General features: G+C 43.9%; 1 protein-coding gene across 4 annotated transcripts in view; it reads right to left on the reverse strand.

Annotated features, from left to right (window-relative positions):
- The window catches only part of CUBN (cubilin), a 226,932-nt gene that overhangs the window by 31,795 nt on the left and 167,172 nt on the right, over positions 1–27,965 (reverse strand). For 2 of the 4 annotated variants that reach the window (XM_073334127.1, XM_073334126.1), the window contains 7 exons: positions 26,489–26,638; positions 24,947–25,068; positions 22,598–22,823; positions 20,912–21,099; positions 14,685–14,847; positions 12,797–12,946; positions 1,836–2,036 (listed from right to left, as the gene is read on the reverse strand). In XM_073334127.1, coding sequence (XP_073190228.1) covers positions 1,836–2,036; positions 12,797–12,946; positions 14,685–14,847; positions 20,912–21,099; positions 22,598–22,823; positions 24,947–25,068; positions 26,489–26,638 — 1,200 coding nt within the window. Of the gene's footprint in view, positions 1–1,835; positions 2,037–2,199; positions 2,215–2,972; positions 3,132–12,796; positions 12,947–14,684; positions 14,848–20,911; positions 21,100–22,597; positions 22,824–24,946; positions 25,069–26,488; positions 26,639–27,965 lie in introns of those variants that run through there. The other 2 variants (XR_012157573.1, XR_012157574.1) reach the window with 2 other exon arrangements.

Here is a 27,965-nt window from a genome sequence, read left to right on the forward strand (position 1 = left end):
AGCTGGGAGGAATCTGCCCTCCCCCTCTGCTGAGGCATCTGGAAGGCATTGCATTGACTCAGTACTACCTCTGACATGGGCTCCCTATCTGGCAGTGGGTAGAGTAACAGACTGTGCTGTTGGGGAGGGGCTATGACTGGGTGGTCCTGTACATGCAACCAAGCTGCTTCAGAACAGGGTCAATTTAAGCATCTGCAACTGTGGGATGAAGGTGCTCCTGTGAATTTCACACCATAGATGTTGCTAAGGTCAGGATGTGGCCTGATGTTCGTTCCCAACTTCACTGCTTGAGGGAACAAATCCTATGCAAAACCAGCTGAAACCTGCACTGCCTACTCATGTTCCTTATTTTATAATCTTAAATGGCCCTGGCTTCCCTGTGCCCTGCCGACAAATAGTCCAAACCCACACACAGCTTCTCAAGTTCTAAAGACCAGCCATTGCCCCAGGCAGCCACCACCTTCATAAAGCAAAGCCCGTGAAGGCTGTTGACTGCACAGCCCCTCATTCCACATTCGCAGCTCAGGTAGGGGGGCTGCTGAACACTGTACCCTGGAACTTTGACAAATAAGAGACAAAAGCTAAGTGGATTAAAAAGCAGCATTCATGCTAGGCAAGCAGAGGAAAGCCTTTTCATTTCTCTTTCAGCAAACAATACAACTAGAAGGAAGAGGAATGTTAATTGCTAGAATCTGCGTTGTACAGAGCAACAAGCTAATAAGGCCATAGTTATACTTCTCAAATGTCATAAGTCACAAGTTACACAGCCGCAGCCAACTTGAGTGAGTTATGAACGTCTTTTCATGAGTAAATGCCCATTGTCATCCTTCGGTGCCATTCTGTCTAGCCTGTGGCTACTGGGGCGATTCATTTTAAACAGAAGTACTGGACTTTATACATTTTGTTGTGGCTGTTGTTCAGAGGAGGAAGGTAATGAGGGAAATTTCACAGCTATTAACAGCACGCTCTTACATGTGCTTTGCTGGTGCAAATGAAACAGTTTTTCAAAAACCAGACGATAGTTCAATTGATCTTGAAAACAGAATCAGTTTGGATTTACTATATTGGTGCAGTAGGAATGACTTCATGTATTCATTTCACTTTCCTAATACCCACTTCCTCTTTAAAAGAAATGGACATCTGATGTGAATCATGATATGTATTCGTGGAGTATGTACATTCAAAGGAAAAACGTGTTTAGAGCTTGATTCTCACTGACACTAAGGCCCCTTTAGGCTGTCTTTAGCAAGTAGGTGTAAACATAACTGAGCCCATGTTAGGACCCCATTACACTGCTAGTGTGGTGTAAAGGGGTCTTGGTATAATTTCAGAATCAGGCTCAGAGCGTTATTTTTTGCCATCCTCCTGCATGTAATAACAATTTTTCTTCAGGTAAATTAACTAGTGGCACATCTTTGGAATGTCATTTTAAAATAAAAGTTCACTCAGACCCTATTGTTTTTGTGGAGCAGATGGCTATACAACATTCATGTGGTCTCAGATTCAGAGATGGCCCCATTCAGAGCCCTTTAGGTAGATAATTCCTATAAAGGGGGAGAGTAGAGTGCCTGAGAGCTGGGACAGTCAGGTCACAGGCAGTACATGATAAAACATGCTGCTCACTCCCAGGCCCCACTCCTAAAAACCCTCTTTGCAGAGAATATGGGAAGTGTGAACTCTGCCTATCTGAGGGAAACCCACAGCAGGGCACAATGGCTCCTCTCCAGTGTTGCACTTGTCCCCTCTGCATTGCACATGCAGAAGAGGCAGCTAACATTCACTCACTCAAATCTCACTACTTTTACCCACCAAAGCGAATTGCTGCGGCTACTCACAGATTATTCTGTATGTTGCCAGGAATCCAAGGCCTACTATATGAGAGTCAGTGTAGAAGTTGAGGAGCATAGACCCAAAGGAACTGACAGGCCTCGGGATTTCAGTACCACACATTGTGATGACCGGGTATGGAGTTACCCTGATACCTCTGAAAATTTTCACTCCATCATAAGCACAAGTTCCAGTGGAGAGTGCCTGGGCTGCAAAGGATGTGAAATGCAGAAGTGTTAGCAGCATACATTCAATGGAACTTATTGAGTATTACATACTCACAGAGTAATATAATAAAATAAAATAATAATAATAAATAATAATAAATGTATACTTTCCACCCAAGGATCTCAAAGCACTTCACAAGGTGGCTTACTCATTAACTCCCTGTGAAATAAATATAATTTTTAACATATGAGGAAACTGAGGCACTGAGAGGATAAGCAACTTCCCAAGGAGGTACAAATCAGTTGCAGCAAATTCAGACATCCCAAGTTTCCAGGGTGTACACAATCCATGGGATTAACTCCTTGTGACAGGGTGCTGGGCAAAGGATTGCAGACTCAGCCCTCTGTCACACGCAATCCTTGTTAGGGGGAACAAATTAGAGTGGGCTGGAGATAACCTGGCCCTAATTGGGGAGGCAGAGACAACTGCTCTCTAATTAGCCTGGGGCTGCATAAAAGCCTCAAGGGAAGGAAGCCAGGAGAGAGCAGGAGGAAAGGGAAAAGGCAGGGAATGAAAGCAGGGTGGTAGCTTCCCCCTCCCCTCTGCAGATGGTGAAGGTAACGCCTCGCTTAATGTTGTAGTTATGTTCCTGAAAAATGGTACTTTAAGAGAAATGATGTTAAGAAAATCCAATTTCCCCATAAGAATTAATGTAAATGGGGGGGTTAGGTTCCAGGGAAATTCTTTGCCAGACAAAAGACTTTATATATATTACATACACACACAGAATACGTTTTAAACAAACAATTTAATATTGTACACGGCAACGATGATTGTGAAGCTTTGTGAAGTCAGAGGGTGGGATATTTCCCAGGGAATGCCTTACTGCTAAATGATGAACTAGCACTTGACTGAGCCCTGAAGGGTTAACAAATTGTTAAAAGAAAAGGAGTACTTGTGGCACCTTAGAGACTAACCAATTTATTTGAGCTTGATAACGGCTGGAGTAATTTTAAAACAACAGCCAAGGATCCTCATGAGAAAGCCAGAGGGTTTTCCCAGGTTGGACTAATTTGAACTTCAGTCCCAGCGTATCTTCTATATTTTCCAAAATTCTCAGTCTTTTTGGACTTTTGCTGAAAAAAGAATATAATGAAGACATTAAATTTATAGCTTTTTAAATGTCTTTTGAAGAGTCTGCAGCTCATACTAGCGCTAGTTGGAGTAGATGGCATTTGCAGTGTGTATAAGAGAGACTAGGGTTACACTTTTCTCTGAGCAAAGCTTATACTCCACCATGTCTTCCAGAGAAGTTTGCAGCTCCATCAAATGCACAAGCAGCCATCTGTTTGGGGTCCACTTGACAAGCATTTAACTCTTCTAAGATGTGGGTTGTCACAGACGCAGCTGATGTGTCTTCTAAAATTGAACATCTAGAAATGCATCTACTGGCCTACCACTGCCATCAAGATAACGTACACAATGACTTAATACTTGATGACCATTTGCATTGGTGCATTCATAAGCCAAGTATGCAAATTTTTTGAATGTGGTGAGAGAGTTCTTCGCTTTTTCAACTGTTGAGTCTTTCACTGTTGCACGACATGCTTCTAGACAGTCAGTTGAGTTTCTTGCAGAAAGATAGTGAGCATCTGCTGGTCTTGTTCGGAACCAGCGTTCAACTTCAGGATGAACAAGTGACAATGCACTTAACATTGGCCTCCAGTTTGTAGTGTGTGTTATCTCTTGCTTAAATAGAAAGTATGATGCCACGGCCATGTTTGTTTGCATGAACTCTGTTGTGTCTCCAGCATTCTTAACAGCCTCATTAACACTCACCGGTGTTGTTCTTGGTCTGTGGAGACTCAGAGTTCCGAGGTGCTTTCACATGAGTTCACCTCCCAGGTGGGGGGCAAGAAGGTACCTTGCTCGTTCCTCCAGCTGCTCACTGTTCGCTCTGGCCACTGTTGTTCGTTGTGCCACCGTTCACTCCATCGCTCTGTTGCCAATGGCCCTGCACTGTCACCTGCCACTGTGACCTCTGCAAGTTGGTCTCTTGAGGTTCCACCGGTTCTCAGTGATTTCAGGTGAGCTCTCACTGGGGAAACCTCGCTGCTAGTGCAGACTGGGCCGTCTCTTCCACAGAAACACTGTTCCACAGCAGGTCTAAGCACTTAGACCTGATTATCAGTGATTTCAGCTGTAGCGATCACTTAACAAGACAAAAGACTATCCATGGAGCCTAATCAGCTCTGTCTTTAAACAGAGGAGAGGGGCAGGTCTAATAGTACTTGTGACTCAGGCAGCCCATCAAGCAAAACACTGATCCCCACCCTCTCTCTTGATACCCTCAATCAGCACAGGCTAAGTACAATTCTACTGCCCTTTACTCATACAACAAGAACAACAACATTTCATTCCCCTTCCCCCCCCATTCAAGTGATTTGTAACCCAACCCCAGCCAAAATCTATCACTTGGGCAACACAGCTGTTTGATGGATACCTAGGTAGATTAGGTATGAATGTAAATACAATCTGGTCCTGAAGCCTTTCCCCCCAGCCTCCAGTTCATCACTAGCTGTCAAGGAGAGCTCATTTAGACTTTGCTTACAAATCATAATTTGAAATTATTAGGCTGGCCAACATCACTGAAATGAATGCACTGATGTCATAAAAAACAACAGCTGTATAAGGAAGCTAGTCTATGTTTATACTTTTTAAATCTATGATACTTTTTCAGATACACACATTTTATCATACACTGTATATGCTTTTAAAGTGTGTATCAATGTTTCAATTTTGATTCAAATTTCCAAACAATCACTAAATTGGAAACACAGCATGTAACTAGTTCACAAAACTGGGGTGGGGTTTGGGATTGGGGAAATTCGGGGCGGGGGTGTAGGGAAATCCCAGAGCAAGGAGCTGATGGGGGGCTGCCAGTCCACCCTGGTTCCAAGCCCCCACCAGCTTGCTCCAATGGGCTGCTCTTTCTGCAAGCAGTGGACACAGCAGGTGGCTGCCAAACAATGTTATAAGGAAGCATTGTGCAGCTTTAAACGAGCATGTTCCCTAATTGATCAGCAACATAACAACAAAACAACGTTAACTGGGATGATTTTAAGTAAGGAGTTACTGTACATGGTAAAATGGTGGTGGGAACAAGCCTAAGAATAAAGTACACCAGTGGTTACTAAACCCAGGGTCTCAGCGTGACTTTGTGACCCTAGCAGAGGCAGAAGCCAAAGGGGCTCTGCTACATGTGGGAGATTGTCCAGGATCTCCTGTGCCAGAAGCAAGTGTTTGGCACCTTGGAGATAGAGGAGACCCTGCAATGGCTGATCAAGCAGCAGGAGGAGGTGCAGAAGATAATGCAAAGATTTCAGCAAGCCTACCAGCTGGAGAGACAGGCCTTGCTCCCCTGGCAGGCAGAACAGCAGAAGAGCCTGCAAGACTTCATTCGGGAACAGGCCAGCATCCAATAGCAGTTCCTGCAGAAAGTGGTGAGTCCCATGGGAGGGGATGGCGTTCGGGTGCGAGGCCTAGGACTATATAAAATGGGCCTGACAGATGACCCCAACACCTTCCTAGGCACATTGAGTGGGTAGCTGCTGGGGCTGGATGGGACAGGGCAACCTGGGCTCTGCGACTGGCTCCCTATCTAGCCGGCGAAGCCCAGTGGCCTACATGGCCCTAAGTGAAGAGCAGGCCAGGAATTATGAAGTAGTGAAGGCAGCCATCCTGGATCGGGTGGGGCTGTCAATGGAGAAGTACTGCCAGAAGTTCTGGGCAGTGAGGTGGACGGGGTGTTGTGGCCCCAGGCATTTGTCCAAAAGTTAATGGACTGGGCCACCCGCTGGCTGAGGCCGGATGCCCAGACAGTGGGGGAGATCATGGATGCGCTTGTCCTAGAACAATTCTTACAGGCCTCCCCGAGAACATAAAGGTGTGGGCGAGGAGGCACCCGAATACAGTTGAGGCAGCTGTAAAACTCACAGAGGAGTACGCGGCAGCGGACTTCCCCAGGAAGGAGGGATGGCCGAGCAGGGATGTGGAGACCGGGAGAAGGCCCAGAGAAACCCCTCCTGGGAAGGGCCAGGAAAACAAATCGGAGGACACCCGAGGGGTTCCCCCACGGTCCCAACCAGTGGTCTGCTGGCAAAGTGGACAACTAGGACACAAGAAGGGGGACTGCCCCCACACATGGATTGTGGGTGGGTGGAGTTTTGTGGCTGGGCAAATGCTGGAAGGCAAGTAAAGGAGTGGAAACTGTCCACCATTCCAGTGAGGATGGGAAGGAAACCCCAGTGAGGCCTGGTGGACTCAGCCTCAGCCTGCTCTCTGGTACAAAGGAAGCAGGTGAGGCTGCACTGGTGGATTCTGGTGCGAAGATGGACATACAATGTGCCCACAGGGATAGGAGGCAATACCCTATTACCCAGGTGTCCCTTGAGGTTTGGGGCAGGTTTAAATGGCAACAGGTCAGGGTAGTAAAGGGCCTGCCTTATCCCGTGGTAGTGGGTACAGACTAGGGCTCCTTCCCAGGAGGGAAGGTGGGCAGAGGGAGAAAGTCCAAGATAGGGAAAAGGGGAGATTCCCTGAAGAAGGGTCTAGAGACCCCCCGGCACAAAACGCCTAGACAACACAGTGGAGCTAAGGCAGGCTCCCTGCCTGCCCTGGCTCTGTGTGGCTCCCGGAAGTGGTCGGCCTGGCCAACTCCTAAGCGCAGGGAACCACGGCCAATGGGAGCACCTACAGTCACGGGCAGCATGCAGAGCCCTCTAGCCCCTCCACCTAGGAGCGGGACATGCCGGCCGCTTCTGGGAGCCGCCTGAGGTAAACGCCGCCCAGCTGGAGCCTGCACCCCGACCTCCCTGCCACACTCCAACCCCCTGCCCCAGGTTGGAACCCCCTCCCACACCCAAACTCCCTCCTGGAGCCCACACCCCCTCCTGCACCCCAACTCCCTGTCCCCGCCCTGAGTCCCCTCCCACACTCTGACCCTCTCATCCCTGGCCCCACCCCAGAGCCTGCACCTCCAGCCTGAGCCCTCACCCCTTCCCACACCCCAAGCCCCTGCCCCAGCCCGGTGAAAGTGAGTAAGGGTGGGGGAAAGCAAGCGATGGAGGAAGGGGGGATGGAGTGAGTGGGGGCAGAGCCTCAGAGAAGGGGCGGGGCAGGGAGCAGGGCAAGGGTGTTCAGTTTTGTGCGATTAGAAAGTTGGCAACCCTAACTTTTTAAGGGGCTGAGACCAGCATCCCTGTAGTGCAAGGTGAGGCAGGACTCCTCTCTCCCAGTCAACCATGATGAGCCCTGGGAAGGAGGACAGTATAAATGCTGCCTTCTGTCTCTCATAACAGGGAGATGTTAGCAGGAGGAGGAAGTCTGCCTGCTGATCTCTCCAGGATAAAAGGACTGAGTGGGAAACAGGGGCTGGCTGGAGAGAAGCAGGCTTGCAGCTGGCAGGAATTGCAACCTAGCCCTAGAAGGTGGACCAGTCAACTCTTGATCTCAGGAAGGAGAAACTCCCTATGCTTTACTCCAGATCTGAGAGGAGGGCTGTGGACTCCTGACCCCCTTAGAGGGAACCATTTGTGACCCAGCTCCAGGAGGAAGGCCTCTGGTTCACAGGCAGACGCAGCCAGAGTTATACCAGAGCAAGGAAGCCTACCTGAACCTTCACACCAATCCTGGAGGTCTTTGGACTAAAGAGGTTTGAGAAGAGGGAAACTGAGGCAGGGTTCCTGTACAGCCTCCTCCAGCTATGAGGGGCACCATGGAGGGAGCAACCCTATAACAGACGTGCTGCCTGGAGTTCACATCCTCCAGTTCCAGCCTTGCCCCGCCCTCTCTGGTTTCCATCCAGTATCCTTCACCTTTCACTGAAACTTTTGCCAAAGTCTTTGAGACCTCTTCCTAGCCCAAGATCAAATCCAGTACTCCATCCTAATCCTCCTTGATCTGCTGGACACCTTTGACACTGCTGACCATGCTCCTCTTCTTGAAATGTTGTCCACCCTTGGTTTCTGTGACTGTTCCTCCTTCTGATTCTCCTCCTACTTCTCCAGTGTATCCTTCAGATGATCCTCCTCATCACCCTCCCGATGTCCGTGGGGGAAGGGAGGGGGCACAGGGCTCTGTCTTAGGTCTGCTTCTCTTCTCTCTATATACCTTACCTCTGCCTAATCTCATCCACAAGCATAAATTCAACTCTTTATGCATACAATTCACAAATCAGCCTCTCTGTTCCAGACCTGTCTCCTGTCCAAAGGAAAATCTTAGCCTCTGTCTCTGACATCTCCTTGTGGATGTCTAGCCATGAGCTCAAGCTCAACATGGCTAGAAAGGAATTCTTAATCTCTCCTCCCATCAACCTCTTTTCCCACCCCCTTCTTTCTTGATCATGGTGGACAACACAATACCAACATCCTGCCTGTCACTCAGGCCTGTGACCCAGACATCAGCCTTGACTCAAACCTCTCCCAAGATGCTCATAGCCACACTACATATAAATCCTGCTGATTCTTTCTGCATAAGGTCTTTAAGATACAGCTTTTCCTATCCATCCACACAGCTAAAACTTATCCAGGCTCTCATCATCTCGTGTCTCATTTACTGCAACATCCTTTTCTCTGGCCTGGAAAAGTACAGTCTTGCCCCCTCCTATCCATTCAGAATGCTGCCATAAACATAATTTTTCTACCAGCAGTTCTCAAACTTCATTGCACTGAGACCCCTTCTGACAACAAAAATTACTACATGACCCAGGCTGGGGTGGGGCCAGGGCCAAAGCCTGAGCCCTGCCACCCCAGGTGGAGGGGTGGGGCCAGATCCCGAGCCCCACCTCCCTGGGCTGAAGCCCTCAGGCTTCGGCTTCAGCCCTGGGCCCCAGTGAGTTTTAAGGCTGGCCCGGCAGCTGAACCCATTGCTCTGAGGATGTCACCCCCCCCTCTTTGCATCTGTCCACCAACTCCCTCTTCTCCATTACATCAAACATAAGCTACTTGTCTTCATTTTCACTGCCTATTCCCATCCTGCCTATCATCATTCATTGACTCCTGCCTCTGACTGACCCATGACGCCAGCCTCCATTGTCAGATTATTAAATGTTCAAACAAGCACCTGTAGGCTCTCTCCCATGATGCTCTTCATGCTTGGAAGGAGCTTCTCATAATTATGTGTAAAACTAAATCATTATCCTTTTTAAAACTTTCCTCTGCTGTGAAGCCTACAAAAAACTTGGTTAGGCTGCCGGCGTGCTGAGACCCCAGCCTATCGTGCTGACCAGTATTGTTTCCTGGCACTCCCCATTGGTCTATCTATATCTGTCTCTTGTCTTATACTTAGACAGTAAGTTCTCTGAGGCAGGGAGCATCTTTGAGTTCTGTATTTGTACAGCACCTAGCACAATGGGGTTCTGATCCATAATTGGGGCTCCTAGGCATTGTTGTTGCTATTATTATTATAATAGAGAATTCTACTCCTTCATTACTTATAAACTAGCCAACTCAAACCAAATAGCAGAGGGGCTATTTCAAAAGTGAATAATTACAAAAGTCTTTTAAAGATCTCTTCTTTCAAAATAAGATATTACAAAATGTATTTATTTTCTGAAGTGCCTTGTAATAATTGAGAAAGCAGATGTGGAAGATTCCAAAATGGATTAGCAATCTTTTTACATATTGCAAAATTATAACCTCAGCATTTAAGATTAAACAAAAAAGAAAGAAACAAGCCAATAAATAATTGTTGAGGATGACATGACAACACAGTGTGGTTGCTTTGTCTAGAAAGAGCTGCACACAGTCTAACAAAATTAGAATAAATGTTGGAGGAACTTTCTCCCACTTATTTTATAGGATTTCAACAAAGTATTCATGGTACTCAGAATTCCCTGGAAGACTGCCTAATACCTGGAGAGAATTAAGGTATTTTAGCACTAATACTATGCTATTAAATGCTACCATTAAGAATATACTTAAAAGGAGGTTCTATTTGTATAAGGATTGCAAACAAAAGGTTGGATCTGAGTAACTACCTTTTAGATAATTCCATTGTTTATGGAGAAGGATTCTTATCTATTTTCAATAATTTAAAGTAGCGCAGACCTACAAGCCCAGATGCAGGAAAAGAGTAGAGAGAATATGCATCTTCTATAGAATATAAGTATCTGTGTGCCACTGGCACCAAGCAGACAAATGCACAAAAAACTTTGTGCTTGACATTAAATAAAATAGAAAAGGGAAACAAGAATAAAGGAAGCTAACTGTAGACAATGCAATTTCACTAAACAGACTACAGTAAAAACGAGGCTCTGTAACCAGATATGATCTATCGCAGAGATAGTGTAGAATAGCTCAGACTCCTAGCTACCACGAAGAAATACCGGTTAGCGCTATCATGTTTTGATCATGAAACATACAAAAATACTTCCATCCAATGCAATCCCATTTGGGTGTCCTTCCCCTTCTCTTTGATTGCTTTACTGCTTACGAGGACAGGATGAAGGAACGTGGCGTACATTCTTTACAGGAACCTTATTCAGATTCCAAGTCCGAACACTGATGATTGCTTCATTGCTATGGCCTGAATTGGTCATTTGGAAATTCTTCTACCCAGGGATCCCTTGTAGTCAGTATTGTCTCTTCACCTCCTATGCAATATCAGAAAACACACTACTTCTGCCATAGAAATCTATGATTTTATCAAATGAAAAGATCTTATTTGCTGACAGGACATGTATGTTGTTCCACTCTACCCTCTTGGCTCTGACTTTATGGTTCTCAGAACAGGGCAAAGTAAATGAGACGTGTGCTTCACAGACACTTGTTTGAAAACTGTCTCCTTAGATTCAGTTCTCCAATAAAATATTTCACTATGTTAAAACCAAGTTTTGTTTCCAATGGTGAAATAGCTAGTCAGTTATGATGATTAAAATATTCCTAAACTTTAAGTACCCAAACAGGAACATCTGAACTATGTGTGTAAAATGGGTCTAATGGGCCAAATTCAGCTATGGTCAAAGCAGGTGCAATACTCTGTTGACTCCAATATAATTGGGAACGCTTACGCCAGAACTGAATTTAACCTGCATCTGTAAAAGAGAACCAAGGGCCTGATCCTGCAAACTCTTAGGCACATGATTAACTTTTCATGTGAGCAGTCCCATTGTTCAGTGGGAATACTTGTGCATAAATGTAAGCATGTGCTGAAGGGATTACAAAATCAGGGGCTAGGATTCTTCTCTTTCATTTTAAATTTAAACACAGGCAATTTCACTCTGCTATTAGAAGGTGACCAAACTTACATTTTATTGTTAAGATCCTTGTGAAAACAACTTTATAAGCAGCTTCTGGTGGTTGACAAACTTCCTCTTTTACCACCAGATGTTCTCTTGCTCATATCCTAATTTCTTGCCTTCAAATGACTAAGGATTATGTATTTGTGTACATTGATAAAGATAACAACAAAGCAAATCAGACCTGCAGTAAAGTGACCCAAATAAATATTTAAACATATAGTTTATCACAAGGTCTATATTACTTATCTCTTTACCTCAATTTTTTAATCAATATCGATTGCAAGTATATTTTCTGAATGCCTTTATACACAAAAAAACCTCAAAAAATGGAATATACATTTTAATTTGATCTAAATGTTTCAATACCCTTAAAGACAAAGTATCATTTAAGCCAATACTGAAGCTGAATATTTCACTGGGGAAAAAAAACTAATATAATCAAAGATGTGGAAATGGGCAGCATTTGGTTTTAATGTTTCAATTTTTTTCAGAAGGACCAAGATTTGTTTTTACTACAGGTAATCCTTTAAATGTTTGTTTGCTTCTATTTTGATGAGCTCTTCCCCTAATTCACAAAGTATTAGGTTGTATTTGAACTGGAGATGAGCAAACTATTTTAGACAAAGACCACAGCGGAACCAAATCTTTGCCCCACGGTCAAATTTTAAAAAGAGCACAATTTTTGCTGAGGTCCAAAATAACTCCAAAACATTTTTTACAAGCAAAATTTGTTCACCTCTTAACTTCACAGTTTCAGCCAAAAGCAGAAGTACATTAGAAACCACCCTATATAACAGCTTGCTTGCATATCTCCTTGTTCAAATGACTCCCCATGATCCAAATCCAGGTCATCTCAAAGTCTGAGCTCTGAGTATGCCATTTGCACAATCAGGGTTCTACTGTACTGTGACAAGACTTCTGGGCTGAAATCCTGGGAGGCAATGGGAGTTTTGCCATTGAATTCAATATGGCCAGGTATTTCTCACCTGGCTAAATTCTGAAGAGACAATATTGCTAATAAATAAATAATAGCACCACTTTCAACTTCCATAGCGCCTTTCACCTGAAGATCACAAAACATTTTACAAACATTAATTAGCTGTGACTATATTCTTGCACAATAAGTAAGTGTAATTATATCCATTTTACAGATGTGGGAAATTGAGACCCAGAAAAATTAAGTGTCATGATTTGGCCAAGGTCACACAGCCAGTGGCAAAACTAGGAACAAAACCCAAACTTCCTGATTGCCATTTTCATATTCTAACCACTAATTCTTGCCAGATTTCCAGCTTCAGATAAACTTCCACTATTTTGGACATTTTTTTTCTGAATGCACCAAACCTCCAAACCAATCAAGTTTGCCAGTAAATAGTTTGCAAAATGGGGTCCTGACTTTAAATAATTATTTTTCAATATGGGAGACTCATTATACCCTTCTCCGAATAGCATGACAGTCTGTATAACACACTGGAGATATTTTAAAAAGCAAGCACTTACATTGCAAATGGAAAGTCTCAAACTGGAGGATGACAAATGACTGAGGTCCCCCATCTATGATATAATTGCAATTCAAGTTGTTGTCATACTGGCTGGGGTAGTTAGGGGAGACAATGCGACCTGCAGGGCCAGTAAAATTTACTCCACATCCTGCAAATAAGAATAACCATCGTTAAAATCTATGTAGCAACATAATGTTTAGTTTCTATTTTCTAAGACTGGGCCTTGCCCTAGTATGAGTTGGGCGAGGAGCAGGTGTAAGGATTTTTCTCTCCTCCCACCCCTTTTGGGTGCCGGTGAGATGGCCAGGTGCTACAGTAGCCCCTGGACAGGAGTAATAATACTGCAGTCCCAATGGGAAGCACAGGAACTATTCCTGCCTAGTGCCCCTGGGATTACAAGATACCTGAAGCGGGACAGGAGTGAGACAGGATCATTGCCCACCCATGTCCCCCTCAACCTGCACTGAGCAGCAAAGCTGATGAGGCATGGAGAGTGGAGCATGATGTACCATTCTGAGTGTCTGGGAGCACCCTAACTCTTATATAATGGTTTTCATCAGTCGATTCCAAAGCTTTACCAAGGTCAGTATCATTAGCTCTATTTTATAGATGGGGAAACTGAGGCACGTAGCAACAAAGTGGTTGCCCAAAGTCATCCAGCAGGCTACAGGCAGAGCCAGCAATAGAACCCAGGTCCCCTGGGTCCCAGTCCTGTACTAATGGAGTGGGTACCAACTTCTTCCAACTCCAAAAGCCTTCCTAACCTGATGCATCTCTTCTGGCTGCAGGCATGTGAAAATTAAGACTTAAAATTAAAGGGCTGTTTGCAGCCTATGGTCGATGCAAATGAACATTATGAACACTCGTTTACAAGATGGGAAAAGGTGGGCCGTTGCCTTCACTCAGAGTTTTGCCACTGACTCTAATGGGAGCAGGATCTGGCCCTAAGTCAACTGTATGGCAATAACTGACACCATAAAATGTACCTGATGCAGATCAGTTCTGATGTTATAAGCACAAAAATCTATTACGATTGTGGATTCTTTTACATTTTGGCTCAGTGTTGTTATAATCGCTTTAACACACATTTTCCTGCTGAATTTAATCTGACTCAAGTGGAGGGAAACTTGTTCATAGAGGGGTTGCTTTGGCAGCACACCAGAAAAATTAATCTGTTTTTATCAAGACAATCCCTCCTGCACTTCCAGTTGGTTTTACCCTACTGAAGACTCTGCTTTTCTAAAGGAAAAGGAGAGGATGGATCAATAATGCCATTTAAGCCAGTGGGAAAAGCAACAGTAAAACCAAGGAAGGAACTGAAAGAAGTTCCCTCCTGAGAGTAGTTCATATGCAGAGCATGGAATAAATTACTAAGGGTAGCAACACAAGCTGTTCTATATTTAGACAAAGGAGTTAAAAAAATCTTGTGAAGAAAAGAAATACAAAGGGGTTCCTTCCCCAAGGATTCTAGAATGCTATCTTCCAAATAGCTTGTTTAAAGCTATGTTGACCCCCTCATTCAGCAATTTTCTTAAGCATCTGCCTAACTTCAAGCATATGACTCCACTGACTCGTGACTTGCTTAGGCGCATGTTAGAATCATAGAATATCAGGGTTGGAAGGGACCTCAGGAGGTCATTAGTCCAACTCCCTGCTCAAAGCAGGACCAATCCCCAATTTTTGCCCCAGATCCCAAATGGCCCCCTCAAGGATTGAGCTCACAAGTCTGGGTTTAGCAGGCCAATGCTCAAACCACTGAACTATCCCTCCCCCATGTTTCAGATCTTTGCTAAGCTAAGGCCTTGAAATAGTGTAGGTAACAATGTTTACAGCTAATCCAAAGTGGACTCACTTATAGTGGCGTCCTGGCTTTAAATGTCACTTACTGCTTATGAAAGATGCAGAGAAGCCACACCCAGGGGTATCCTGAGATTGGAACACTGTAGTTATCACATTGCTGGGAGCAACAACAGACCCAGGAGCTGTACTTCCACATCCTGTGGCCAGCAAAGCTACTGCTTCTTCTTCATCATTATTTCCTCTCAGTACCTAACACATCCAGGATGGGGATGAGTTAGTATTTTCAAACTCCATGCAGTTAGTGTGAATGTATTACTGTGAATTACATTTTACCTGTCCCTCAAGGAAGTTACAAATATACAAGTATCTTCCACATTACCTAAAAAGCAGTAGGATGTGATGCAGTGTTCCCTCTAATTTTTTGCATCCATGTGTGGAATAAATTTTGTTGCGTGCGCCAATATGGAGGTGATGTGTGGCTGGGGTGGGGCTGAGGGGTTTGGAGTGTGGGAGGGGGCTCAGGGCTGGGGCAGAGGGTTGGGGTGTGGGGGTGAGGGCTCTGGCTGGGAGTGAAGGCTCTGGGATGGGGATGAGGGGTTTGGGGTTCAGTAGGGGGCTCGGGGCTGAGGGAGAGGGTTGAGGTGCAGGGGGCTGAACGCTCTGGCTGGGGGTGCGGGCTTGGGGGTGGGGCCGGGGATGAGGGGCTTGGGGTGCAGGCGTCCGAGGGGAGAGAGGACTTCCCCCCCATTGCAGCTCAGGGCCAGGTGAGAGGTACCTATCCGTATCCATGGCAGCTCTGGTGTGGCTGGGCTAGGTCCGGGGAGGGGCTCCTCTTCCCACCTGCACAGCCCTTGATAGCCTGCTTTGTGGCCATGCAGCTTAGAGGGAATTTAGGATGTGAGCCAATTTAGCGGAGACCCTGGATACAAAACATTTCACACGCAATAATTCTTACTTTTATTTTATCTTTGCCAATTGAAGTATAAATGTATACACTCTTAACACCCGTGTTTACAACAAATGACTGAATGTACTCTTTCTGCCAATAAGTGTAGACAAGTATTTAGGTGAAGATGCTCGAGTAATATATAGGCTCCAATTCAGCAGCTTCAGATAATTAATATTCTGATCCTCCAAACCAAAAATAAATTTGTTCTCCTATTACATTGTATTCATTTGTTTAATGACATGTTCAAGTTATACAGGAAGTTAAAGTAATGTAATACATGGCATCCATGATATAAGAAAAAGAAATATTAAGGATTAGTATAGTATCTTCTATGAAATACTAAGCATACCAGTAAACAATTATAAGTCATACTTGATGGGGACCACATCCTGAAAGAAATGCTTCTCATACCCCCTCTTCTAGCCTTCACAGAACCCCCAACCTCACCAAGTTCATCATCAGAATCAAGCTTCCCACAGACCAAGACACACCAACTCAAAGTGGCACCAGGCCCTGCCAGAACAAGAGATACAGAATCTGCAGACATATCTCCACTGCTACGATGATCAATACCCTTCATCAACACAGCTTTCAAGATACATGGGTCCTACACATGCCTATCATAACATGTGGTGTGTATCAGCCTGTACACTAAATGCCTCAACAACAATTATGTGGGTGAAGTGTGACAATCACTACACTCAAATGAACTCACACAGAAAAATGATAAGACAAAGACACCATATCACCTGTGGTATAACACTGTTCACAAAACAATCACTCTATATCTGACTTCTTAGTCTTTGTCCTCAGAGGAAACTGCACAATACTTTCAAAGGATGACACTGGGAGCTTAAATTCATAACTTTGCTAGACACTAAAAATCATGAACTCAATAAAGACCCCAGATTTATGGCTCACTATAACAATCTATAACCCACTAACCTTCCTTTGTCCTAAGACTGCAGAGGTGTTAACTGCCCAATTCACTCTGATTGATCTCTTTGCCAAGTGTGTTACCTCCTTACACTTAACAATCTGTTCCACCTTGTGTTAACCTGTGGGAGTACCTTTCCCACACCTGAAGAAGAGCTCTGTGTAAACTCGAAAGCTTATCTCTCACCAACAGAAGTTGGTTCAATAAAAGATATTACCTAATCCACCTTGTCTCTCCAATATCCTGAGCCCAACATGGCTATAAGAACACTGCAAACAAGCATATGAGTAGTAATTATAAGGCTAGTTAGGGCCTCAATTCAGGAAAATCACATGCATGCTTAATTTTAAGCAGGTAAATCCAACCCTAATCAGGTAAGCACTTAAGCAATTACCTAACTTTAAGCACATGCTTAAATCCCATATAAGTGAATGTGATTTAAGCATATTTGTAAAACCAGACACATGCTTAAAGCTTGAAGTTAAGCAAGTGCTTTAGTTCTTTGCTGAACCGTAGAAGTGTAGAACTGGAAGGGACTTCAGTAGGTCATTTAATCCAGTCCCCTGGACTCAAGGCAGCACTAAGTAAAAACTAGACCATTCCTGACAGGTGTTTGTCTAACCTGCTCTTAAAAACCTCCAGTGACAGAGATTCCACAGGTTTCAGGGTCGTAGCCATGTTAGTCTGTATCAGCAAAATAAACCATTTCCCCATGCTATTTTTCCCCCCTACATTACTCACACCTTCCTGTCAACTAAAATGGGCCATCCTGATTATCACTACAAAAGTGTTTTTTCTCCTGCTGATAGTAGCCCACCTTAATTGATTGGTCTCATTACAGTTGGTATGGCAACACCCATTTCTTCATGCTCTCTGTGTGTATATATCTTCCTACTATATTTTCCACTGCATGCGTCCGATGAAGTGGGTTTTAGCCACGAAAGCTTATGCCCAAAAAAATTTGTTAGAAATTCCACAAGCTCCCTAGGCAATTTGTTCCAGTGCTTAACTACCCTGACTGTAAGGAATTTTTTCCTAATGTCCAACCTAAACCTCCCTTACTGCAATTTAAGCCCATTGCTCCTTGTACTATCCTCAGAGGTTAAGGAGAACAATTTTTCACACTCCTCCACATAACAACCTTTTGTGTACTTGAAAATTGTTATCATGTTCCCCCTTAGTCTTCTCTTCTCCAGACTAAACAAATCCATTTTTTTCAATCTTTCCTCAAAGGTCATGTTTTCTAGACCATTAGTCATTTTTTGTTGCTATTCTCTGGACTTTCTCCAACTTGTTTACATCTTTCCTGAAATGTGGCACCCAGAACTGGACACAGTACTCTAGTTGAGGCCTAATCAGAGCAGAGTTGAGTGGAAGAATTACTTCTCATGTCTTGCTGTACATTCCTGCTAATACATCCCAGGGGTGAAAGTAAGTCTAGGGACTTACTGGTACGGGGCTGGGCTGGGGCCAGCTCTGGCCCACGGAAGGGGCGGGGTTGGGAGGAGGTCAGAGCCAGCCTCAGCCCACCCTGTACCAGCAAGTGCCTCCTTACCCCTCCCTGGGGTAACAGCGACAGCCGGAGGCTCTGGCAGCGGTTTAAAGGGCCCTGGGCAGTAGCAGCGTCTGGAGCCCTGGGCCCTTTAAATCGTCCCTGGAGCCCCACCGCCGCTTCCCCAGGGCTCCGGCAGCAGAGCTCCGGGGACGGGGCTCCGGGGACGGGGCTCCGGCCGCCGCTACCGCTCCGGGCCCTTTAAATTGTCCCTGGAGCCTGCCAGAGCCCTGGGGAAGTGGCGGCGGGGCTCTGGGGACGATTTAAAAGGCCCAGGACTCGGCCGCCGCTACCGCCCCGGGCCCTTTAAATTGCTGCCCCAGCCCCACCACCGCTACCCCAAGGCTCCAGCAGCAGGGCTCTGGCAGCAATTTAAAGGGCCGGGGTTCCAGCCACTGCTGGGAGCCTCAGGCCATTTAAATTGCGCCTGGGGAAGCCGATCGACCCCGGTATGGCGCACTGGCTCTTGCTGGTACATCATACCGGGGCGTACCGGCTTACTTTCACCTCTGATACATCCCCGAATGATGCTTGCTTTTTTTGCAACAGTGTTACACTATTCACTTATATTAAGCTTGTGATCCGCTATAACCCCTATATCCTTTCCACAGTTTCCTTCCTAGGCAGTCATTTCCCATTTTGTATATGTGCAATTGATTGTTCCTTGCTAAGTGGAGTACTTTGCATTTGTGGTTACTGAATTTCACTCTATTTACTTCAGTACCTTCCCAAGGATAGTAACCAAATGTTGTTTGCTTACACGAGAAAATATTAACTTCTTATTTCAAATGTAATGTGTTGAAATCCCTTAAGGTTTCTGATTCAATAACATGCCTGATTTTTTTCCAATCCATGTGATTACAGGATTTTTCCTTACCACTCGTCTAGTAAAAAAATAAGGAAAATAAAGAATATTTGATTAAGACTTTCATATGTTAGAAGTCAAGACAGAACAAGAAGAGATCAGCCACACACAACTCTGATGGCTATGTAAACAGACATCCCACACAAACACTTAGGCATGTGAATAATGGTATTCACGTGCCTAGGTGTTTGCAACATTGAGCCCTTGAATGCATAGGCAACATGTAGGGGAGCAGGTGGGGTCAAGTGTCCCCCCAGACTGGCCTGCCAAGGGGAGTGAGAGAGGCTCTGCCCTTCTCCCACTGTGCCTGCCCCTTGCACGCTTGGCCCTTTTCCCGGGCAGGGAGCGGAAGGGGCAGGACCAGCCACTTCTCACACCGGCCACTTAGGGTTGCTGCTCTGTGCAGTGCGGTGGTTGCCTGAGAGAGAGCCTGGCTGGGAAGGCGATGGCAGGACGTCACCCACCCAGGCCACCAGGGACAAGGGCCGAGCAAGCTGGAGTCCCTTCTTCCCCATGGCATGTTTCTGGGTTGCTTGGCCCCTGTCCCCGACAGTTGGGCCCAGGCAGGGGGGAAGCCCACCACCTTCCCAGCCTGGCTCTCGCTGGCAGTTGTTGTGCTGCACAGAGCAGCTACCCAGAGCAGGCAGCTTCAGCTGTGTGAGAAGCAGATCCCTTTGGTTCCCTGCCCGGGCCCAGCTGCCAGGGAGAGTGGCCAAACATGCTGGGGGGAGGTACAGTGGGAGAAGGACAGAGTTCCCCTTCCCCCAGCAGGTAACATGGGACAGGGAGAGCATGGCGGCCCCGGGCTGGATGCACGGTGCGGGGGTCGCTGGGCAGAGGAGATGTGGAGCAGTCATGTGTCCTCCTCTTTAGATTGTGTCCCCTCCCCCAACTCCCCTGGTATGGGGAGGCATGAATCGTCCATGCCTACATGGTTAGTATAGGTTTCAGTGTAACAGCCGTGTTAGTCTGTATTTGCAAAAAGAAAAGGAGTACTTGTGGCACCTTAGGGACTAACCAATTTATTTGAGCATAAGCTTTCGTGAGCTATGCTCAAATACGAAAGCTTATGCTCAAATAAATTGGTTAGTCTCTAAGGTGCCACAAGTACTCCTTTTCTTTTTATGATTAGTATAAACAGCGCACATCCAGGCCAAGGTTTTGAAAAGTGATTATAATTTGGAGTGCCTTGGTTTTTGGGTGCCCAATTTGGGATACATTGATTGTCAGAGGATGGGTCCTCAGCACTTTTTGATAACCAGGTCCCTTGATGGGCTGGGCACCCGAAATCTTTGTTCACTTGGTCTCAGGGGCTAATTTGGCCATTCAAATAGTTTTGCCCATGCCATGAAAGCTTTTCATACAACAATACTCAGAATAGTCATCCAGGTCAGGTTGGCCATTTTTAATCAACAGACCCCTCCACTGGGCAGCAATAATACTTGCTGTTTATGAAACAAAACTTTATGTGTGGCATATTTACTGCTGTGGTTCAGTGGGGCAGAACACCAAATTGCACTTTTGGCTTTAAAAAAATAATGTCTTTTAGGTCTTCTCAGCCATTGGCTGTAGAGCTGCTCAAGTCATCCTACATGATGTCAAATTATGCTTGCCCTTTATTACAAGTGGGAGTATTGTGGCTCTGGAGAGAATGAGTACAAAAACATGGAACATCTGCCAAATGCCTGAGAAAAAATTAAACAACAAAGAATTCAAAGTATGTCCCACTCTGCTCTAATGCCTTCAAAACAAGTTGCTCTAAGCTGCCATTGAAAGAAATATAAGTGAGAATTAAGACAACCTTGACATCTTACACAGAGTTATATTTATAAATAAAGTATCAGTTGTGAGTCTCTACTAGTATGTTGTTGTGGGAACCATAACTTTGAATTGCCAGGGTTTTGTGCATTTAAAATGTCAATCATACCATTGTATGAATGTAGTTCTTAGTAATTAATACTAAACACTGAAAACTGTCAAACCACAGATCTCCTACCAGTGCTCTCTTACCTTCACATAACTGCTCTGGCACACTCCGTTACTATCGGGGATCTGGAAGTTGTTATCAAAGCTCATCTCCAAGTGTTTGCTCTTGTGAGTAATGATTGTCCACGTGCATCTGATGTTCATAGGGAAATTTTGAGGCCAATGGGGAGATTTGATTGTACCATTATCTGAATGAATGATTCCACCACATCCTAGAAAAATAGAAATAGATAAGAGAGCTGGTCAAAATGTTTCAGGTGTTGATGGTCTCACAGCATTCAGCTGGGCCTGAAGATTGTGAGTGGCTGCTCCCATAGGTGCTTCTTGTGCCTATGGCTGCAGAAGCAAGAAAGGAAAGACCCATCATTATTTACCCCCACTGCTATTCCTGCTACCAAAGAAGAAGTACTACCTGCTGGTGGGGGTGGATATACTCAGGAGAGAGCTCTTCTTTCACTGCATTGTTCCTTTCTCCTCCCCTCATGTCCTTTGCTTTCCTATTCATCTAACTCACCTCTGTTCCAGCTGTAAGTAGCCAGGAAGTAAAACTGACCACTGTTCACACATGGAACACAGAAGTGAGAAGATCTAATTGGTACCGTAACAAGACCTCTGCAAGCCTCCTCCAGTCCATCATCCTTTCACAGCCATTCAAACCAGTCCTAGAGGTGAAACCTCATCCCATTACCAGATCCCTCAAAGCCTTTTCCTTTACAAAACTTAAACAGCACAGCTGTACATGTGAATCCTACTCAACTGCATCTGTTCACTTGCGGCAAAATTCTGATTTCCCATCCCTTCCACCTCACCCCATCCCTCTGACTTTAGTGGGATTGCAGGAGGAGTTAAATCAGCACAGAATTTTGCCCAGCATGTTTATAAAGAAGAATAGTCGTGGTTCTAGGGAAGCTCACATTCTTATATGTGTTCACATAATTTGAAACATATTTTTTGCTTCCGATAATTTATTAAAGCTATAGGTTCAAAATAATTTCAGAAACTCTGTTGTAAAGAGAAGAGACAGAGCAATCTAAAACTTTATAACATTCTACTTTTGTCTCCTTGAGTAGACTGAAGTGCACTAACAAACTGTTAGTGTGCATCAACAGTGTCTTCACAGACAGCGCTAGTGGCAGCCTAGTGCAGGGTAAATTCATACCCAAACTTGCCGCGACTTTAATGTTCGTGGAGACAAGCCCTTATTTTCATTGAAAGTCAGTGGGGTTTAGGCTCGTATGTCAGTTAGGAGCTTTTGAAAACTTTACCTCATATCTCTCGTTTGATCCTGATTTTATTCTGGTTCCATGACTGTAACTTTATTGTTTAATATTTAAACCAAAAGATTGTGAAATGAATATTGTCACAGAAAGGAACCATCTTGCAATCTCTGACATCAGACACTACTACAGTGAGTAAAATGAACACGATCCCCTTTCATACAGGATGTCAGCAATCAAAAAGTAGGATATGAATCCAAATTTGATATCAGTTTGTAAGGTCAGAGTTAATGTTTTAACACTTAGCCATTTCAGTGCAGACTCATCTCAGGTAGGTGGCAACATTTTATATACTATTTTCTGTGTTCTTCAGCACAATTTTATTTAAAGAGGTTGAGAAGTAAATGCTTTGTATCTATGGATGAAGAGTGCTATGCAAGTGCTAAGTATTATTATGTGTATACAAATGAGACAGTGATTATTTTCCTCTTACCTAAAGATTCTGCGGTCCATGTTGCATAAAATCCACCTCCTTGCACTGAATGGTCTGAGTTAAAGATCACCACTAGCTTGTTGGAACCTGACTGAATGGTCCCAGGAGATGTAGTTCCACAATACTGTCCGATTATAGGAGAACCAGGAGAGCCACCATTCAGAATAGTGACGGAGTCCCAGCGACAGTTTGAGTGCATTTCAACATCAAAGGCTGTAAAAGTAAGCTATAGACAAACAAGAATGACATAAGAATGGCCATACTGGGACAGACCAATAGTCCATCTAGCCCAGTATCCTGTCTTCTGACAGTGGCTAGTGCCAGATGCTTCAGAGGGAATGAACAGAAAATAAACACTCAGAACCTGAAACCAGCTGTAGTTGCAAGATGCACCAGAACAGATCTATCCAGGTTCTCTAACAGTTCCAGCACAATGATTTGACAGAGTGATAACATGCTAAACTGTTTGACAACTTGACTGTAGTATTTTGTTGTTGGTATTAAGCTGGAGTTTCTATATCTTAATCATAATGATCGTAATTAAGAGATAGGAGAAAAAGGACAGATCTAGAATTGAAGTCAATGGGACTTAAGAATGTGCTTAAAACATGCTTAAGTGTTTTCCTGAAAAGGGATGAACTTAAGCACATGCTGAATTGCTTTCCTGAATCAGGGCCTGAGACGATGAAATCTTAGTTTAGATTCAGCTGGGATAAAATATTAACCAGTTATTTAAAAAAATAGGAAAAAAGTCCATGCTCTCCACCTTTTTCTTTTTGGTCACAATAATAAACAATTAGTGAAAATGACTCTTTTCTTTTAAACCTGAGAGAAGCTGCTGCAAGACTATCAAATGAGAACAAACACCTATGAAACTGGATGTGTCAGACAGGAAGAATGTGGGCTGTGAGCTGCTGATCCCACTGTGGGGTGTCTGGGGTGATATGCACATAAGTGGGATTTTCAGCTCAGAGATTTCAAACAGCTGATCACACAGGCTCGCAGATTTATTAGAGCTGTTCTTCATTATTGATCTGCACTGATGAGTACCTGGCCCTCTTCCAATGTGGTATTATTGCCGGGGATCTGTATGGAAGAGTTTAGCAAAAAGCTATGTAATTATCCCTCTAGTTAATTTCCCCAAAAATTCAGCTTGAGGCAAAGAGCAAGCATGGAAAATTTCAGTCCAAACAGTTAGTATTTGGAAAATATAAGAATTGAAAATGGTGGTTTATACTGGATAGTGCTGGGAAACCTTCATGACAAGTGTCACTACCAGCTCCACTTATAATAAAGCCTGATTTTCAGCTGATTAGGAATAGTACTAATTTAAATAAATGCATTGATTAAATACAGATTTGTTGACCTCAGATGCCCTCATATCTCCTAAAAGACTGTAAATACCTGTACAGTGACAGATAGAGTGCAGCTTAGATAGATAGAGTACAGGGTGAGTCTGCTGAGCATGCAGTTAGAAGACATGTCTTTTTACACATAAACTATGAAAGCTGGATCTGGGAGTCACTGAATGACAATAAAGTGCAGAATGTTGGTTCACAATGCTGTTTTCAGAGCAGCACTTTAAGGCTCAGGGAGGGACTCTGCCCCCTGACTGAACCCTACATGTCACTGGCTGGACCTCTTATCCCAGGGGTCAGGAGAATTCTACAGTGCAAGCACAGCATAGGGTTGCAGTCTAAGGGACCCTAAGCTGGTCCTCTCACAAGCCTTTGTGCCTGGGCATGAGGGTGAGGGTCATAATGTAGAGTGCTACAGGGATTCTTGGCTGTTCCAAAGCAGCCCATTGGTAGTTCTTGGGAGGGAAGCTGCTGGAAATTAGGGCAGAACCTGGCTGTTGTGGCCAGAGCTGGCCACAATCTTAGGGACACAAAAGTGACTTAAAGTCCCACTCTTCTACAGGGTTGCACCTTCTGTTCTGTGCCTCCTGGAGGTGGAGCACAGACTTTCAGCCTCAGACTTGTCCTTCTGAAGGCAGAGGCTTATCACTATACATCTGGTTAAAGCACCTACTCTAGTTGCTTATGTGTACACAGCAGATAATTTATATTATGGGAGAAAGAGTGAGTGATGTATGATGTCTATCTGAGGACAAGAACCATTAGATTAACTTCCTCAACTTTTTAAAAAATAGACTATGATCTACAGAAGCAGGTTGTTTTCTCTCTATTGCATATATTCCTTAGATATTGTTGATGGTGACATTTTCATTCTTTAATATTTCCCATTTTTCAGACTTTTAAACCATTTAAAAATCTCTTTTCCTACAGACTCATGAAGTACATTAAGTGCATTCACTCTTTTCTATAGCATGCGTTTGGTGTTACTCACAGTAATAGTTTGACCTTGCGGGGCTTCCAACAACCAAGAACAATGATTTAAATTGTTGTAAGGATGTGGGTAGTTAGGACTTGAGATAACCCCACTTTCAGCAGTCTGTATACCACCACAAGCTGCAATAAAAAATACAGTTTTAGGATATTTGAGAAACGGCATGCTCTGAACAAACAACTGCAATATTGGTAATATTTCAAGCTGAAAAACTATTTAAATTGAATTCAGATGGGTGATGATAATCAACCTGGTTTAGAAAATTCAAGCTTTAGAAACATTTTGGGAGTGTAGTACATAAGAAGCTTCAGTGAACTTGAAACTTCACATTTATTTCAATACTTAATAAAGCCCTATAAAAGCTTTGGAAATTGATACTTAAAACCAGTTAATGTAGTGTGGGTCCAGATAAATATCCAGAGTCAAGGGTAGTATAAAATCCCTCCTTTACATCTAAGGGGTTAAGAAGCTCAAATAACCTGGTTGGCATCTGACCAAAAGAACCAATAAGGGAAGAAGATCCTTTCAAATCTGGGGGAGGGGGGAGGTTTTTGTTTGTGCTCTCTTTGTTGTTCTCTCTCACACAGAGAGGGACCAGGGCAGGGAAAAAACCCATCTCCTAAAACCCTACCTGAAATAAGCATCTAAGATTACAAAAATTGTAAGTAATAGCAAGGAAATGCACTAGATTACCTTTTGTTTTAGCTTGTGAATTTTCCCTATGCTAGAGGGAGGTTTATTCCTGTTTTTTTTGTAACTTTGAAGTTGAGCCTAGAGGGGAATCCTCTGTGTTTTAAATCTTATTACCCTGTAAAATTACCTTCCATCCTGATTTTACAGAGGTGCTTCTTTTACTTTTTTCTTTATAATAAAGTTCTTCTTTTAAGAACCTGATTGGTTTTTAGTGACCTAAAACCCCAAGGGTCTGGTCTGTGCTCACTTGGTTAACCTATTGGTTGGTATATTATTCTCAAACCTCCCCAGGAAAGGGGGTGAAGGGGCTTGGGGGGATATTTTGGGGAAATAGGAACTCCAAGTGGTCCTTTTCCTGAATCTTTGTCAAACTTGGTGGTGGCAGCAATACCGTTCAAGGACAAGGAAAGGATTTGTGCCTTGGGTAAGTTTTTAACCTAAGCTGGTAGAAATAAGCTTGGGGGTCTTTCATGCGGGTCCCCACATCTATACCCCAGAGTTCAGAGTGGGGAGGAACCCCCACCATGTCATGTTGTTTGATGAATCTCCAACTTTGTGGCGTTATCAGTTAAATCTCTATTTGCAAGAGTCTCCATGTGTTCTGAGCATTGTCCTGCCCCTCACTAGCACTTCAAAACACTCAAATGCAGTTCAAGGAACAGAGATAAGGCAGAGGACAGTGTGTGTGAAAGCTCAGCCGATAATGTGTGTTCAGCTTGAATAGAAACTCAACGAGCACTCTGCTGTGGGCCTGTTTGAGGGCAGGCCTCATTCCAATGTGATCAGCATGACTAGCAGCATTTACTGGACTTGCCACAGTCAGGGAAAATAGTTTGTCATAGAACTTACCTTCAAATCTGTAACTGGCATAGAATCCTCTATCTTCCACATGCTCATCACTTCTAAAGTGCACCCAGATCTGAGGAGCTGCTATGACTAGTGGCACTGAAGGTGGTGCCTGGCCGCAGAGTCTGGATATCAGCTCTCCATCAGCATCCCCTGAGTAAAAACACATGCCAATTTGCCAATTTTACAGCTAACTCAATCAATCCTAAAATATCTGTAGTACATTAAATTAATTTGTGTGAAACAAATAGGAGAGAAGGGGGGAGAAACAGCATAAAGGGTTTTTTTTTTTTGTATTTTAACACACACAAAAGGATATAGTACACATTGAAAGAGGATTAATTATTCTATATGTATAACTTTTTGCAGCACTTTAGAGTGGCATTTGGACTACTCAAGCCAGGGAACAATTATAGATGCTGTAGTATTTATCCTTTTGAAGTGAATTGAACTGAAAGAGCAGATTCTATGGCTTGCTCTGTTAGTCATTTTAGTTTTTTCCTCTACCCTTTTGATGCTTATGTCTAGTCTGACCAATGGAACCTGAGAGTGCTCACTCACAGACTTGTCCATAGCACTGCAAAGTCATACGGCTAGAAGGATGGCAAAGGATGGACTAGCTAACCTATTTACAGTTATGTCCCTTGATTCTTCTATTCATGGAATGCCTGTTAAATTCAATGGGAATTTTCAGTTTAGATGATAAGATCTGTCTAGTTTCAGAAACGTATGAGTGTCCCTCATTTATAAATAGTCACTCCTAGATCAACTCAAGGTACCACCAAATTTATCTGCAGCACTCCTCTTCAAAACACTGTGTAAAATTATGCAACATTTGCTCTGTTAGCTGAAGACTTCTCCATAGAACAAAGAATGACATTGGTAAACATATTTGTTGTAACATTTAATCATCTGCATATGTTTCTACAAACTTTTATTCCATCTTTGCTGCTTTGAGTTGTATTTTATTTTTAGTGTTATACAGATAAATGCTCTTAACGAGAGAGAGGGAGAAGAGTGAGTGTTTGTCAGAATGTCCAAGTACTATCTTCCTAAATCTGCTTCTCTAACAATATTGGCCTATGGATTTATGGCTTTATTCATAAACAACTCATGGACTACAAAAGGAGAGGCAGCCTGGTCCAGCACTGATGGCACAGGAATAGGAGTTGAAACATCTGGGTTCTATTCCAGGCCCTACCATTGGTACTTGGTATGACTTGGATCAAGTCACTCAATCTCTCTATGTAATACAGGGATAATAACACTTAGCCAACTTTGTAAAGTGCCTTGAGATCTGTGGATGAAAAGTGATGTATAATAAACTGACATTTAATGTAAGTACTCAGAAAACCTGTGCAACCTGTCTTTTCCAGTATTATACATTCAAATATATATATTAATCTACATAGCTTTCTTGACACCAGCCATCTATTTGAACTTGACTCAAACTGAAAAAAGGTGTAGATCGAATAATAAA

The sequence above is a fragment of the Lepidochelys kempii genome, chromosome 2, assembly GCF_965140265.1.
Source record: "Lepidochelys kempii isolate rLepKem1 chromosome 2, rLepKem1.hap2, whole genome shotgun sequence".
Lineage (NCBI taxonomy): Eukaryota > Metazoa > Chordata > Testudines > Cheloniidae > Lepidochelys > Lepidochelys kempii.